The sequence below is a fragment of the Macrobrachium nipponense genome, chromosome 10, assembly GCF_015104395.2.
Source record: "Macrobrachium nipponense isolate FS-2020 chromosome 10, ASM1510439v2, whole genome shotgun sequence".
Taxonomy (NCBI): Eukaryota; Metazoa; Arthropoda; class Malacostraca; order Decapoda; family Palaemonidae; genus Macrobrachium; species Macrobrachium nipponense.
The window spans coordinates 67,922,189-67,939,046 of NC_087204.1; the positions used below are offsets into that span (position 1 = coordinate 67,922,189).

At 41.2% G+C, this 16,858-nt stretch overlaps 2 protein-coding genes across 3 annotated transcripts in view; one reads left to right on the top strand and one right to left on the bottom strand.

The window, feature by feature from the left end:
* LOC135223656 (uncharacterized) overlaps positions 1-13,952 on the bottom strand; it is a 60,275-nt gene extending 46,323 nt beyond the window's left edge. Inside the window, exon 1 of one of the 2 annotated variants that reach the window (XM_064262313.1) lies at positions 13,788-13,952. In XM_064262313.1, the coding sequence (XP_064118383.1) occupies positions 13,788-13,937 (150 nt within the window). In that variant the 5' untranslated portion in view covers positions 13,938-13,952. Of the gene's footprint in view, positions 1-13,285; positions 13,677-13,787 lie in introns of those variants that run through there. The other variant, XM_064262314.1, reaches the window with a different exon arrangement.
* LOC135223658 (NEDD4 family-interacting protein 2-like) overlaps positions 1-16,858 on the top strand; it is a 160,720-nt gene that overhangs the window by 80,143 nt on the left and 63,719 nt on the right. The window lies entirely within an intron of this gene.

Consider the following 16,858-nt stretch of genomic DNA (forward strand, 5'->3'; position numbering starts at 1 on the left):
ATATGTACGAATAATGCATTCAACATTTGCCCAGTTCTCACAGAATATTGGTGCTGTTTGAGATGTTGTGAGAGAGATTTACCTGTTTGTCTGTAATAGACTTTATCACACTTTTTGCAAGGAATTTCATATATGCAGCCTGGATGATCTTTAGGAGAATTTTTTATTACTAAACTCTTGACATTAATATTAATGAAAACAGCTTTAAAATTCTAGGAATATCTAAAAACCTTTCATCATAAGGTAATTTTACAATGTTATGCTTACTAAATTCAAGTTTGTCATTAGTTAAATAAAATGTTTTTCTAGCTATTTTCCATGCCACATCTACAAAAGTCCTTGAGTATTTAAGTTTCAATGCAATATCATAAATAGTTTTAATCTCAATGTCAATAAACTGCGGCCTAAAGACATGTAAAGCCCTTAGGAACATCCCAGAAAAAACAGAGAATCTAAAATTTTTATGTTGATTAGAGTAGTAATGAACAAAGGAGCAATGTTAGTTGATTTCCAAAAGACCAAAATGGTGAAATTTCATTCATTTCTATGGAAAATTACATCAAGAAGATTCAAATTACAATTTCTTTCTTCCTCTACAGTAAATTTTATAGAAGGGACTAAATTATTGAGATTATTAAGGAATTCCTAGAGATTTTTGTGAACTGGCCAAATACAGAAAATATCATCCACATACCTATGCCATATAACTTTTTGGGACAAAATTCTTGGTAAGAGTTTTGTCTCAAAAAATTCCATGTAAATATTGCTAAGGACAGGAGATAAGGGATTACCCATTGTCATGCCAAACTTTTGTACAAAAAATTCCCCATTAAAACAAAATTTACTATTTTTTATACATAACCTTATGAGGCTGCATATAGGCTTGCAAAAAGTGATAAAAACTATTACTGTACAGACAAACAGGTAAATCTCTTTCACAACGTCTTAAACAGCACCAATATTCTGTGAGAACTGCAAATATCAAATGCATTATTCGTACATATGAGAGATTTAGATCATCCTATTAACTGGAGTCAAGCAAGAGCCTTAATCCTATGTAATGACACAATTAAAAGGAATATCATTGAATCTTGTTTCATCAAGTCAAATAAGGAAAATGTTCTAAATTTAAGTCTTGGTTTATTTAAACTTAATGCCTTCATAATGAAAAAAGTTAAAAGATAAATTATAAGCAGCAAAATTAATATATTCAGTTTTTACATGTTTTGGACTGTTTTGGACTGTACGGATACTTTGTAGTTACTATTAAGGTTAAAATGATATTGTTAAACTACAATAAAGTTTTGTACATACTTACCTGGCAGATATATACTTAGCTATAGTCTCCGACGTTCCCGACAGAATTTCAAATCTCGCGGCACACGCGACAGGTAGGTCAGGTGGTCTACCTTACCCGCCGCTGGGTGGCGGATGTACGAACCACTCCCGTAAGCTTGTCAGATTTTTCTCTTCCACCTGTCTCCTGAGGGGAGGCTGGGTGGGCCATTAATCGTATATATCTGCCAGGTAAGTATGTACAAAACTTTATTGTAGTTTAACAATATCATTTTGTACATGAACTTCCCTGACAGATATATATTAGCTGATTGGCACCCTTGGTGGAGGGTAAAGAGACAGCTCAATAATACAGGTAAGACGGGAAACAACTAATGTTGTAGGATATAAAAACCTTGGTTCTCACCTTTTCAGGATGAAGACTTCATAGATACTATCTCTGAGTCTGCATTGCCTGGAGAGCTACAGCTAGGACGTGACCTGATGCTGAAAGACTCTCGGATCTACCACTGGGATATGTGATCCCCTATTGTGGTAGAATCCAAGTCGGATGCTGTTAGAGGGACCTTGTCCGCTTACCTAACAGATCCTTACCACTACCTCTGCAAGGAGCCAAAACCCACCAGACCACCTAACCAAAATACAAAGGGTTTAATATTACGACAAAAAGAGGTGCCTCCTGCAACCTCTTTCAGACAACCAAAAACAACAATATAAATATAGGGTAACATATAAAAAAATTTACACAGGATAAGTTTCAGCTCCCTGCCCCAGCACCGAATCCGCCGATACGAAAGGACCCAAGGCGAAGCATTTATCATATGTGATTTTTACATCACGTAGGTAGTGGGGTTTGCGAAAACCGATTGGCATCTCCAAAAAGTCGCCTCCATCAAGTTCCGCACAGACATATTTTTTCTGAATGCAAGCGAAGTTGCGATGGCTCTCACCTCGTGAGCTTTCACTTTCAGTAGTCTAAACTGATCTTCCTTACAGGCAACATGTGCCTCTGTAATAAGGCTTCTCAGAAAAAAGGAAAGAGCATTCTTCGACATGGGCCGAGTGGGGTCCTTTACGGAGCACCAAAGTACATCTTGATTAGCCTTAAGTTGTTCCTTCCTCTTAAGGAAATACTTCATAATTCTCATAGGGCAAAGAGTTCTTTTCAGGCTCTTCCCCTACTAGAAAAGATAAACTACGAACTTCAAAGCTCCTGGGCCAAGGGCGTGATGGGTTTTCATTCTTTGCAAGGAAACTTGGAAGAAACGAACATACCATAGAATCTTCCTTAAACCCTACATTGCCCTCAATAGCTTGGAGCTCACTCACTCTTTTAGCTGTAGCTAGGGCCAAAAAGGAAGATAGCCTTCTTCGTCAAGTCCTTGAAAGAGGCTAAGCCAGGAGGTTCGAATCTAGACGATCCAAGGAATTGTAGGACTACGTCTAGATTCCAGTTCGGTACTACATGAGGACGCTTAATGGTTTCAAATGATCTAATAAGATCATGCAGGTCCTTATCATCGGATATCTTTAAGCCTCTATGCCGAATACCGCCGCCAACATACTGCGGTATCCCTTAAATAGTTGACACAACCAGATGACATTCTTCTTTGAGGAAAATAAGGAAATCCGCAATTTGGGTCACAGAGGTACTGGAAGAGGAAATGTTCTTCCTCTTGCACCAACGTCTGAAGACATCCCACTTTGACTGGTATACACGCAAGGTGAGGTCTCCTCGATCTTGCGATTGCTTTAGCACCGCTGCTGCTGAAAAGCCTTTCGCTCTGACCAAACTTTGGACAGTCTGAAACCAGTCAGACTGAGAGCGAGGAGATTTTTGTGGTAGCCTGTCGAAGTGGGGTTGTCTGAGTAGATCGCTCCTTAGCGGGAGCGATCTTGGAAGGTCCACCAACCATTCCAGTACCTCTGTGAACCATTCTTGGGCCGGCCAAAAGGGAGCGTTAAGGTCATTCTCGTTGAATCGGACTCTACGACTTCTTGATAGTTAGCCCCAGGAATCTTGAAGGGAAACAAACGCGTAGACGTCGAGTCCGTTCCAGTCTAGAAGAAGAGCATCTATTGCTACTGCCTCTGGATCCGATATCGGAAGAGCAGTAAGGATCCAGCCTCTTGTTCTTTGACGTGGCAAAGAGGTCTATGTGTGGCCTGCCCCATAACTTCCACAGGCTCTGGCATACATCCAGATGAAGGGTCCACTCTGTGGGAAGGACCTGATCTTTCCTGCTGAGAGATCTGCTCTTACATTCCTTCTCCCTGCACGAACCTGGTGAGAAGCTTTGATTCCTCTTTCTTCTGCCCACAGAAGAAGGTCTCTTGCTGTCTCGTACGGGAGAAGGAATGCGTCCCCCCCTGTTTCCTGATGTATGCCAAAGCTGTAGTGTTGTCCGCGTTGACCTGCACTACCGATCTTCTGACTTTGGGCTCGAAAGCCTTCAGAGCCAACCACACAGCCATCAACTCCTTTCTGTTGATGTGCCAGGCTACCTGGTCCCCCACCCAGGTACCTGACACTTCGTTGGTTCCCAGAGTTGCACCCCACCCCATGTCCGACGCGTCGGAGAACAACACCAGGTTGGGGTCTGTGATTGAAGAGACAGTCCCTTCGCAAAGAGGTTGGGATCTGTCCACCATAAGAGATGTTTCTTGATGTCCTGGGATAACGACGGGAGAACGTCAAATCCTGAGAACGACGACTCCATTCCGATAAGAAAGAATTGGAGCGGTCTCAGGTGCAACCTTCCTAGGGAAACGAATTGCTCCAGAGAGGAGAGTGTCCCCAGCAGACTCATCCACTCCCTCACTGGTGCATACTTCTTTCCCTAAGAAGGTTGTTACTCTCTCGAATCCTCGGGCTATCCTTTCCTGCGAGGGCAAAAGCCCGAAAACTCAGAGTTCATCTGTATCCCGATACACACACTCTTGCTCGGGAATTAGTGATGACTTCTTGAAATTGACGAGAAGTCCCAAAGCCTTCGTCAATTCTAAAGTTACTTGTAAGTCCTTCAAACAACGATCTTCTGAATTGGCCCTTATTAGCCAATCGTCGAGGTACATGGATATCCTCACCCTTTCAAATGAAGCCATTGAGCCACATTCCTCAAAATCCCCGTGAACACTTGAGGGGCCGTCGAGAGGCCGAACACAGAGCCCTGAACTGAAAAATTTTTCCCCCCCCATCATGAATCTGAGAAACTTCCTCGAGGAAGGATGGATCGGTACGTGGAAGTAAGCGTCCTGAAAATCCAAGGAAACCATCCAGTCCCCTGGACGAAGCGCTGCCAGCACTGATGAAGGCGTTTCCATCGTGAACTTCTGCTTTTCTACGAAGAAGTTCAGGGCGCTTACATCCAACACCGGTCTCCATCCCCCTGAGGACTTCGGAACTAGAAAAGGCGGTTGTAGAAGCCCGATGAATGATGGTCTGTCACTAGTTCGATAGCCCCCTTCTCCAGCATCTGATCTACTGCTAGATGGAGAGCTTGATTCATGATGGGGTCTCTGTACCTGGCCGTCAGTTCTTCCTTGGGATGGTCGTCAAGGGAGGTCTTTCGACGAAAGGGATGAGGTAACCTCTCCTCAAAATAGAAAGGGTCCAAGGATCCGCCCCTTTTTGGGCCAGACTTCTGCAAACTCTAAGAGTCTGGCGCCCACCGTTGTTTTGAAGGACTTGCAAGTTATTTGGGGGCTTTAACAGACTTGGCGAAAGTCTTACCCCTTCTGAAGGTCTACGACCTCTAAACGTAGAGGTTCTTGATGAAGATGCCCCTCGAAAGGGTTCTCGAACACTTGCCTTTTCCTTCTTAGCCTTGGTAGGAAAGGAAGGGCGAGGTTTTCTTGCCGACTGTGCCAAAAGGTCCTGGGTGGCTTTGGCCGAAAGTGACCTCGAAATGTCGCACTCGATGTTTCGGGAACAACTGAGTAGACAGAGGAGCAAACAGCAAAGAAGACCTCTGAGCATGGAGACCGACTTCGTTAAGAAGGAACAGTAAACCGACCTCTTCTTCAACGATGCCGGCCCCATAAAGGGAGGCGATTTCACTCGCTCCGTCTCTTACTGACTTGTCCATACAGACAAAACACACATAAGATCATCTGGTGAAATTGACTCTGGCACTTCAATTTTCTTGGCTGAGGACTCCCACGACCAATCAAGGAAGTTAAATACTTCTAGCAAACTCTAAAACATACCTTTGAGCAAATGATCCAATTCGTTCATTGCCCAAGTCGTCTTAGCAGAGTTAAGGGCAGTCTCCTTGTTCGAATCTACCAGTGCCGAAAAATCCGAATCAGCCGAAGACGGTAGAACCCAATCCTAAGGGCTCTCCTGTTTTCGTACCAGAAACCAGCGCGTCCCGTCCGATAACTTCGAAGGAGGAAAAGCGAACATCGTTTTCCCCGCTTCTTCTTTGGAAGCCATCAGGAACCAAACTCCTCAGTGCCTTCTTCTTTAGAAAGAGTTGGCTTCATCCTCACACAAGAAGAACTCTTCGCTGTCTTCGCCGTTGAAAAGTGAGTGAGGAGAAGGAGGAGCCGTAGGCGTAATGGAATCCCCAAAAACTTGTAAAAGTAGCTCTGTAAAGCTTCTTGTAAGAAGAGACAGCAGCAGCAAGTGTTCGGTTCCTCATCCGAACCTTCTAGGACGTCTTGTCGAGGCGAGCGCGGAAGATCCTTAGGTGACGAAGGGATCCTAGCAGGAGTTGAGCGAGAGGTTGGAGAACGCCCTCTCTTAGAAGAGTTCACATCCACTGGAGAACGATGAGAAGATCTGGGAAGTATACGATGAGACTCCCTCTTCGAGTATACGGAATCTCAGCCGAAGGAGAGGTAGGGCTCCTACTCCGAGAATTCTCGGAAACATCCGCAGGGTCGCTTACGAGGAGGCGAGCGCCTACTATACTCTATGCACCTATCCTGGGGCGAGCGGCTGCCAGGAGAGAGCGCCTATCGAGAGCAGAGCGCTTGCGCGGCTCTCCATACCTGTCCAGTTGCGTACGATCAACGGAAGTTCGACTGGAAGGCGAAATGCGCCTACTAGGAGAAGGCCTGCTTGCGAGACTCTTGACGTCTAACAAGAGGGTAACATTCAGGAGAAGGGCGCTTCAAAAAACTAACGAGCGCCTACTTGGAGAAGGGCGCTCCGGATTCCTGGTGCCTACCAAGAGACAACGGTCAGGAGAAGTGCGCCTGAAGCGGGAGAGCGCCTACACGGAGAAGGGCGCTTGAAAGACTCTTGTTGTCTGCCCTTAGGAGAATAATCAGGAGTATGACGCCTTAAAAGAGACGAGCGCCTACTAGGAGAGCTATGTGCAGTAGGCTCTTGGCGCCTACCTTGCGGGGAGGGGGCGGCTAACAGTAGGCCGTCTATCATGCACACGACTCCTACCAGACTCTAGATGCCTGTCAGGAGAGAAGTCACGATCCGATACTCGAGGAGAGTGACATCTGGAAGAAGAACGCCTACTTGTATAAGGGCGCCTTCTATAATCTTGAGGCTGCTGAGGAGAAGTCTCACGCGAGGGAGTTGAAGAAATCGCGTGATGAGCAGGTGCAGTGCGCTTACCGGAAGCGGGAATCCAATCTGGAGAAAAAACTTCTTTCTCCATAGAGCGTCCTACCGATGTTTGGCGCCTTGAAATTGAAAGAGAAACGTCCTTCTTCCTACGTGATCTAACTGCTAGAGAGTCTGCTAGCGCCGTGATCTGAGCTTGAAGTCCCGCGAGTACTCTCGTAGGAGAATCTTCTAATTCTTCCTCGGAAGCAGGCGCCGAGCGCGGAGCGCGAGAAGAAGACGATCACCAGGATTTCTTGTGTTTCTTCGCCTCCACCGACGATTCTTCCGGGAAACCTCCGGACTAGAAGCCAAAGGACTGCAGGGAGCCTTCCAAGCCCTCTTCAACGGGCGCGACGCATCCGGGGAGTTCCAACCTCTCTTCGGAGAGGGAGACGACGAAGAGGAGAAGCATTGGCGTAGGAGCTCCTTCTTGTAGCGATCCGAGGCAGCCTGGGAGCGTACTTCAGGATCTGCCGAGGGGACGCCTGACCGGTGGGGGCTCTCCCTAGCCCTCCTGCGGCTTTCGACTTTCCTACTCCACTGGAACTGGGAGTCTGGAAGAGGTCTAGGCCTAGAGGCACTAAGGAGCCTGGTCAGACGCACCCTCCACACAACACTGGGGACACTGCACTGATCACTAACACTCTCCTTACCTTCCAACTGACGAATTTTCTGATCCACAGAACGATTCTTGGCTTTCAGAGCTGCCGCCTCCGAAGGCGAATCTCCGGCTTCGGTGCGGGGAGCCGGGGCTGCAACTTGGGAAGAAGGTTCTAATTCTACGTTAGTACTATTAGGATCCACATCCAACTCACTCATTCTAGATCTGCTAGAACTTCTAGAGGAAGCCTTACGCACTCTATCACGTTCCAACTTCCTAACATAAGAAGAGAGAGCCTTATATTCTTCTTCATTCAATCCCTTACATTCACTACAAGGGTTAGCAAAACGCACAATCATTCCCCCTGCATTTCATGCAAACCGTTTGTGTGGGGGGTCTACCGAAGCTTTCGGCAACCTCACCTTACATCCTTCATTCACGCAAACCCTAAACAACACCGAAGTTTTAACTACCGATTCTAGATCAGACATCGTTAAAGAAAATCAAACTCAAAATCAAACCGGTCCACAATCATCGTATGCCCAAGCCAAAACAAAGCGAATACGTCACCAAAAGAAGTCCAAATTAACTCCAGGCAAGCGAGAATCGAAAAACTATCGAGAGGAACCGACAACAGTTGTTATCGTTCCCGCGACAGAGAAAAATCTGACAAGCTTACGGGAGTGGTTCGTACATCCGCCACCCAGCGGCGGGTAAGGTAGACCACCTGACCTACCTGTCGCGTGTGCCGCGAGATTTGAAATTCTGTCGGGAACGTCGGAGACTATAGCTAAGTATATATCTGTCAGGGAAGTTCATGTACAAAATCTATGTTTAGGTTTGTGACCGTGTGATATCCGATAATCCTGGATTATCTCTTTAATTTTTACCCTTTTGACAATTAACCATCTGGTATTCTTGATATTGTTGTTTACCAGATAACTTTCTCTCAAACTGTATTTCATTCGTTCCTTGCCAATGTCTTAGTAAAGACAAAAACGCTTGGATTTCTGACTATCAGTTTCCTGTGGTATTTGCTTATAGTATAGAATATAAAGAAAAGAAATAGGTTACAAACAATAAATATTATACAGGTGTAATAATTTGAAGCTTGATTATACCAGCCCAATGGGAATATATTTTGATATAGGGGAAACAACCGACTGGACTAGCTGATCCAGTTTTCACTGCAAGTGGATCCACCCTCCGAAAAAGTACTTTAACAGGTCCTGACACCAGAGATGGGCGCCAGGCACAAGTCATCGGTGGTGAAAGCAACAGCTTGAGACCTCTACTATCCTTTCGAAGTAAAGTACGTATTTTCTCCAGTTAAAATTAAGGTCATATTTTAAAATTAAACAGAGGTTAATGAAAGTCGAGCCATGCGCAGTGCAAACATACCTCCATGATGCTTTCAAAATTTTTACTTATAACACCAACAATTTAGAAGATTGACGCCTTCTCGACATTTGTGGAGTCACTTGTCTCAATAACTTTCCATTCCATGCGCTAAATGCGCACACTACTTGTACCCATACACGATGGGGCACTTCTTCACTACAATCATCAACAATGACGACGGCCGTGAGGGATCCAAGAAAACAGACGCTTTTTCGGTAGAAAGAAGAAGAGTGCACTAGATAATTATTTAAATAAATAATTAAATGGCAGTATAAGGTCATGAATTGCATAATTTTTTTACATATTCATGATTATTAACTTGAAAATATTAATTGTTGAAAAAGTAAATAGATTCCCGTCTCAAATATCAACAGTTTTGCTATGAACAGTACCTACGACATTGTTCGCACTCTTCTATTGTTTATCAGTGTTGCCAATTGGTATGGGTTTACCCTCCAAACTGGGTATAAGACAAACTGGGGAAATAAGTGAAATTAGAGTATCTATTTGTAGTATATACAGATATTGGAGCAATTTCATCATTATTGCATTACTATGACAACTAGAATTCAAGGACACAGTTTGTAAATGCATCAGCGTATGTGTGAAGTTCCACTAAATTGGCAACGATGACATTTTGCCGTCGTCTGCTCGTATCTAATTTAGAAATATATGTCATTTTCGGGGTTAATTTGGTTGCAAAAAAGGGATAATAAACATGAATTAAAATAAACATTTTGAAGTAACAAAGTAAATTTAAACTAAATAATGAGTAAGGTAAACAATTAAGGGTATAAAGCTTTGCAACTCATAAACAATGTAGTCGTGTGCTGCCTGCAACTGTGTTTGTGGAGTGAGCCCTTAGGAGCCAGGAACAGCAATGTAGTTAAAGTGCAATTTGGAGTGAATTAAGACCAAAATGTGTATACTTAATTACAATCAAATAAGCACTGTGGAGTTTCAGTTGTGATGGCAGTAAGGATAAAACCACTGATTACAAGGTAAAAATGAATTTCACATGCCTATTTTAGTTCGTATGGCGCTTTCATATACGTATTATATTATGTCGACGAAACTTCAATCTTTTGAATGGTATGCTTAAAGATGTAGTAATTGTATTCTTGTTTCACTAATGAAATATCGAGTGGATAAGGCTGATCCACCCGATGATGATGGATCCACTGCAGTATTTCCCCCTATGGTATTAACAAAAGACAATTTCTAACAGCAAAATTGTGATAGATTTTAGTATTAATTTCCTATTAAACATGTTGTGGAGATTTATGAGCATAGCATTAAAACCCCAAAAGCAATGAGTGGTACGAGAGGAAAACAATAACCTCTTCATACGCCACCCAATAGCTAAGGTATGGGGCTTTCAGTCACAGCCCGGTTGTGTCCTGTCCTACAGCGTTGCAGACGAACAATAATGGCTAACTTTAACCTTAAAATGAAATAAAAACTTCTGAGGCTAGAGGGCTGCAATTTGGTGTATGATGAGTGAAGGGTGGATGATCAGCATAGCTATCAATTTGCAGCCCTCTAGCCTCACTAGTTTTTCAAAGCTGAGAGCGGACAGAAAAAATGCAGAAGGACAAAGACGTCACTGAGTAAAATTAAAAATGAGCAGTTACTTATCTACTTACAGAAGCAGATTGTGAAAAAACAATGGGAACAAAGGGGGAATGTAAATTAAACAAAAAAATGTCTTAAGGGATAACTAGTTAGGGTAAACAATCACGGACGATCCACCATCATCACGCTGGCCGGGTCTTATTCACTCGATATTTAATTGGTGAAACAAGAATACAATTACAACTCTAAGCATACCATTCAAAAGATTGAAGTTTCATCAACATAATGTGATTTATGAAAACCCCATGCGGACTAAAATAAGCATGTGACACTCTTCGTGAAATATATTTTCAAGGCAGTTTTGAAATCCAATATGGCGGCTATCGTCAGGCTGGCCAGTCTAATCACGGACAATCCACCATCTTTCCCAGCCTTTCCAGCACTCATTTGAACAGTGTTAGCGTATATATGGCAGTTGTAATCAGCACAATAAACAGCATTAGGTTGCCTATATTAGTAAAAGTATGTAACTTGTTATTCCTGGGGTCATGGTTCGAACTGAATTCATTTTTACCTTGTAATCGGTGGTTTTGTCCTTACTGCCATCACAACTGAAACTCCACGGTGCTTGTTTGATTGTAATTATACACATTTTGGTCTTAATTCACTCCACATTGCACTTGAACCAATTTGCTGTTCCTGGTTCCTAAGCGCTCACTCCACAAACACAGTTACGAGCAGCAGACGACGACAATGTTTATGAGGTGCAAAGCTTTATTCCCTTAATTGTTTACTTTACTCATTATTTAGTTTAATTCAACTTTGTTACTTCAAATTGTTTATTTAATTCATGTCTATTATCCCTTTTTTGCAACCAAATTACCCCAAAAAATTAAATATATTTCTAAAGTAGATACAATCCAAGGTTTCTAACCTTGTTGTACATCTGGCTGCCGAAAACCATCGTGGAGCAGACGACGATTAGTGGATTATATATTTTTTTTTTTTTGCTAGCACTTTTCGTTAATTTAAGTCTATATTAGTATTTTGATTTTTTTAATAACTGTATGCCAGAAATAAACGTAACCTTTAATGTTTGCGTGCTAAGAATGGCAAAATCCTCGTTGCCACATTAGTGGAGCTTCACACATACGCCGATGCATTATCATAAACTGTTTCCATGAATTATAGTTGTCATATTAATGCAATTATGATAAAATTGCTTTAATATTTATGTATATATAGTACTTTCAATACAAAGCCTAATTTCACCAATTTCCACGTTTTGTGGAGGGTGAAAACATACCAATTGGCAACAGAGAGAGAGAGAAAGGAAGGTGAAGGAAGGAAGGAAGAAGGACAGGGGTGGCGGTGGAGGTGGGGGGAGAGGGTAGGTGGAGCTTTTTACTGCTGTGCTCGTATCCATTTCTGGATAATGGAGTTTTTGTCTCTTGGTACAAAGACAAGTGTCGTTATTCTTTACGATTAGTGATTCACAATACCCTTATAAATTATGGCACTGGGAGTAATAAACTATAGCAAAATCTCGTTCTCGTTACAGAAATATTGCCAAAAAACGTGCTTGCACTGTCTCTGAAAACCATAGTAGGTAAGCTGCTTAGTTGTCAATCAAGTTTTTTGTAATAAAGTATTTTTTACAAGCTAGCTATTATATAAATTTGTATTTTTCTCAATCAAAACATATGCTCCTCAATGCTAACTTTCCTCTTTTAACGACTTTCTGATCATTGCAAATTCGGCCCCATTAATTTCTTATGGTGCGAAAACAGACAAGAGGCCCAGGGAGCGAAAGCGATTGTGTCACACTACGGCGGTAATCCGGCAGTAAAACATCTTCATATATCCAAAAAGTAAATAATAAAGATATATATGCACATTATGATTATAACAATTACATGAACAGCTGATAACAATCTGCATGAATAACTGGTAAACTGATCTGCAAGAAAGTTGAGTATAGCAATTCATTTACAATAGGTACGAAAGTCAAGATGTCGTGATGTCATAATACAGGATTTAAAAAAAACGTTCTAATTCCAAAAAATAATTATACTTAAATTTGAGTCAAGAATCGAATTACTTTTTCAATAACAAATATTTTCAAATTAATCCTCATAAATATGTAAAATATTGATGTTTTACTATTTATTTAAATAATTATCTAGTAAACGCTTCGTCATCGTTTTCTACCAAAACAGTAGTTTCCTTAAAAACGTTGTGGCCAGGGACCATTTTCCGATTGTTGTGATGAAAATGCCCCAGCGTCTATGGGTACAAGTGGTGTGAAGATTTATCACAGGAAATGGGAAGTTTGTTGACACAAGCGACTCCACAAACATCGAGATGGCATCAATCTTCTAAGTTATTTAATCGTAAGTAAAAATTTCGAAAGCGTTTTGGTGAAGTTTGCACTGCGTTGGGCACCCTTTTCATTACCCTCTGTTTAAAGCTTTAAATTTGGCCTTAATTTCTAACTTTTGAGAAAATACTTACTTCGAAAGGAGAGTAGAGGTCTTTAGCTGCGTCTCTCACCAACAATAACTACCTAGCGACTGATGACCATCTCCGGTGTCAGGACGCGTTATACCCAAGTACTTTTTTGGAGGGTGTCCAGCCATGACCGTCTGTGTGTTAGCCAGTCCATGCGGTTGTTTACCCTACAGACCCACAGAATTTTGATTAAATCATAAATCACTGATTCTATAAAAAGATAGGTAGCTGAAGTTCATTTTATCTGCCTTAAGTATAAAAAAATGGCTGCTGAGGAAAATTCAGTAAGCTATCCTAAACCTAGCTTAATTAGCCTAATTGGTACTCACTGTAGGCTACTGATATCACAGGCCTAGGTTTGATGGAACTTGTAGCGATTTTACTGACAGCAGCAGAATATGAGTGGAGTCGAAGTCGTCTTTATTTAAGATAACTGTGATCTAGGCTACAGCCTAATTGGTTATCGTAAGCCTCAAGTACCAACAAACGTATGAGGGTTAGCTACAAATGTTAACAGGCTAAGACTAGTGTAAACTAGGATAGGCTACAACACGATAAAGGTGAGAGACACCGATTTTTGCTGGGATTTCCTGGATCTTTTTCAATGCCATCATAATTGAACTGTATCATTAAAATCTTGTTCCTCGAGTCACATTCCGAAGGATGGCATCAAGGTTATCGTCTTCCAGTTGATTTTGACTTACGTCATCTACCTAGTACTCTGACAGATAGGCAAAATCTACTGCCATTTCTCAAACCACTTCCAAATTCAGCGTTGTTGCTGATTAACCCTTTCTTTAATCTACACCGAACACTTGTACAAACACTTACTGGTTGGTATCGTATGCTACTGGGCATGATAACTCCACCAAATGTAGGTGAAAGTTGATTTATTAACACAAACGGCAGCTGACCTCTTGTTTGTTGTCGATTTTTGATGTGTGTCGTTGTCAGTTCTTTTGGCATATGAAAGCGATGCATTATGTTGTCTATGTCTAAATTTCTCTCAAATATAGTAAAATGCTATTTTTCTTATAAAAAAACAATTATTCAATTGACATTACGATTAAAACTGACAATATGTAAAGACAGAAATAATAAAATGTCGACTGTCCGATTCTTTGTCTGTAAGCATCTTGTAAGAGCAAACTTAATATATTTGCTCTTATAATGGCTGATAATAAACATTAATGACTAGTATAAATAGTTATAAAGGTTAAAGCTTTATTTTTACTACATTTTCCAATGATAAATAGTTAGACTTTATACCCTCCTACTTTATGACACTGTTTCGAACAAGTACATGGTAAAGAACTGAGCCATCTTGAATGACGTCAAACTGTAGCAAGGTACCATCATTCTGGTGCTCATGAAAGAATTTATTTAACAATTTTGGTTATTTGGCAATTTATATTTACAATTTGAATATGCGTAGGTTAAAAGCAAAATTCTCCTCTAATTTGCATTCTTCAGTTACATTATTTTGCTATAAGCAAAATCTCATTCTTTACGAATCAATGCAATAATATTTAGTTATGAATGAATTCTAATAGACTATAAATTTTCATGATACATACATAGTTGCCCAGAAAGTTTTGCGTAGGAAAGGTTGTGGATTTGGAAGCAGGTTACGATTTTATCATAATGGAAGTTGGTGACAGCAGCTAAGAAAAATCCTTAAATACAAAATAAGGGTTGTAGCCCATACGGAAAACTATTCCCTTTGTGGATTTCTTTATCAGGTCCTACTTCAATAAATATGCTATGCAGCACCGGCACGCTCATCTTTCACTTTCACATGTTCGTCACGACCTCTCATTGAAAATAATATCACATTCTTTCAACAGGCATTAACCCTGAATTACTGCAGTAGCTTTCCCGAAAAGGCAAGATAATTTCCCCCATATCCAGAAAGGACCGTAGAAAACAACTTTTTTTATATAACAAATACAACTACCACATCACCACAATTACTGAGAACATCTTCGATCATTACATTTTGCGACTGTTTCTTTTTCTTCTTTCTCTTCTACTTCCAGCCCCTATATCAACGGCAGCATTGCTATTTAGAGTTGAACCTCGCATTAAAATATGTTTAAGTTCTCAGGTAAACTCACTTTTCTTCTCGACGATTTTATTCTAAGCCTATAAGGAGCTTTTCTCTATATTAAGAGCAGTCATCTTCCCCGCTGCAATGGTTTTGATAGGGCGGATTTATTGATGGTTGAGTAGCAGACTGCAGTATGAAATAGCTGCGCTTGAGAGGAAAACTGATTTGTGAGGTACAATATGTGGGCCGAGGCAACAAGCAACTCAGTGAATGTGCCCTTTTACCCTGAACCGAAGAATGGCCGACTATGGAAGATAATTTAGTTACTGAAAATTTTCATGAGCAAGATGGCTACTCTTAGTATAGAGATGGTGACGCATAAAGATAAAGTTAAATAAAACAATTTATTGGTTAAAAGAACCAACACTTGTTTCAAGTAAAACTGAGTTGCCGTTCCACTTAAGGATATTCCAGCTGCTGGTAATATGATCTCATATAATGTTAAGTAAGCAAATGAAAGTAAAAGGTGTTGCAACAAAAAAGATCAGGAAACTGAAACCGAAAATGATGATCTGAAGTATTTGCAATGAGGAGGGCGTTGTGGTTGATGCATTAGTTGGCAACAGCTGTTCTCTTTAGTCTTTGTCCGACATAATATAAGCTCGTTTTTTCAAGAGAACTATTTCATGTAGGACTACCCCCTTATGATTCTGAAATTTTGAATGACATTCATTCATAATAATACTTGCTGAAGTAAAGAGGTGAAGATTCAGTGGAAGATACCATAAATGAAAATCTATCAAGAGAAAATAGATGAAGGCATAATAGCAAAATCAGTGCTTAAAAGAGTCAAAATACCTATTGTACTTGTGATGGTTAATGGAGGGGATTTGGCCCTGTGTTGCGGTTCCAACAATGGATGGAGGAAACATTCACCGAGAATTCTTCATGAAATGAGGAATAGAGATCAGCGAATCTCACTTCATTCAACAAATTACCTAACGATCATAGGGGACTCACGGCAATTCCGTGGTGGGGGTTGGGTGGGGGTGGGGGAGCCGCGTTGACATAACTACCACGGGGAAGTTCAGGGAAGGAAGATTTTCCCTTTACAGTTCCCACCAATCTACATACTACAAGAGCTGAGAGGGAGAATGCTCTGGGGAAAATGTTGAAATCAACAGAAGGTTGCATTAAAATAGTAAAGAGCATAACATAACTATTGAAAAGTCACCGATTTGCTTGTATGGTGTTTTTTACGCTGCATGGAACCAGTGGTTATTCAGCAACGGGACCAACGGCTTTACGTGACTTCCGAACCACGTCGAGAGTGAACTTCTGTCACTAGAAATACACATCTTTCACACCTCAGTGGAATGCCCGAGAATCGATAATCAAAAAATTCAGCCACGGCTAACATAACAAAGGAAATGCTCCAAGGACATGGTTGATTCACTTGATAAAATAATAGAAATCAGGAAAGATGTTGAAACATTTAAATATAACCTGCGGGAGAACAATGGAATTCGCAGGTAATTTAGCGGTGAAAATATGAGCAAAAAATGTGAAAAACATTTGGAAGACACTGACTTTGAGTAGTGCGAAAATAAGGGAAAAGGGACACGTTTTGATATAGTGTTATATCCACCTCAGCAAAACTGAAAGAATGTTTTTTTTTTTCTTTTTTTTTTAATGCAGCAAGGGTACCTAGTGAGGCACGGGATAAAGCACAATGAGAGGGTATAATGTGGTAAAATTAGGATACACAAGAAACAGCGGAGGAATCTAGAAAATAAGATCCTAGTTTCAATGGGTTGTCAGTTCTGATTTGGAAACTGAGAGGTTCCAAAAA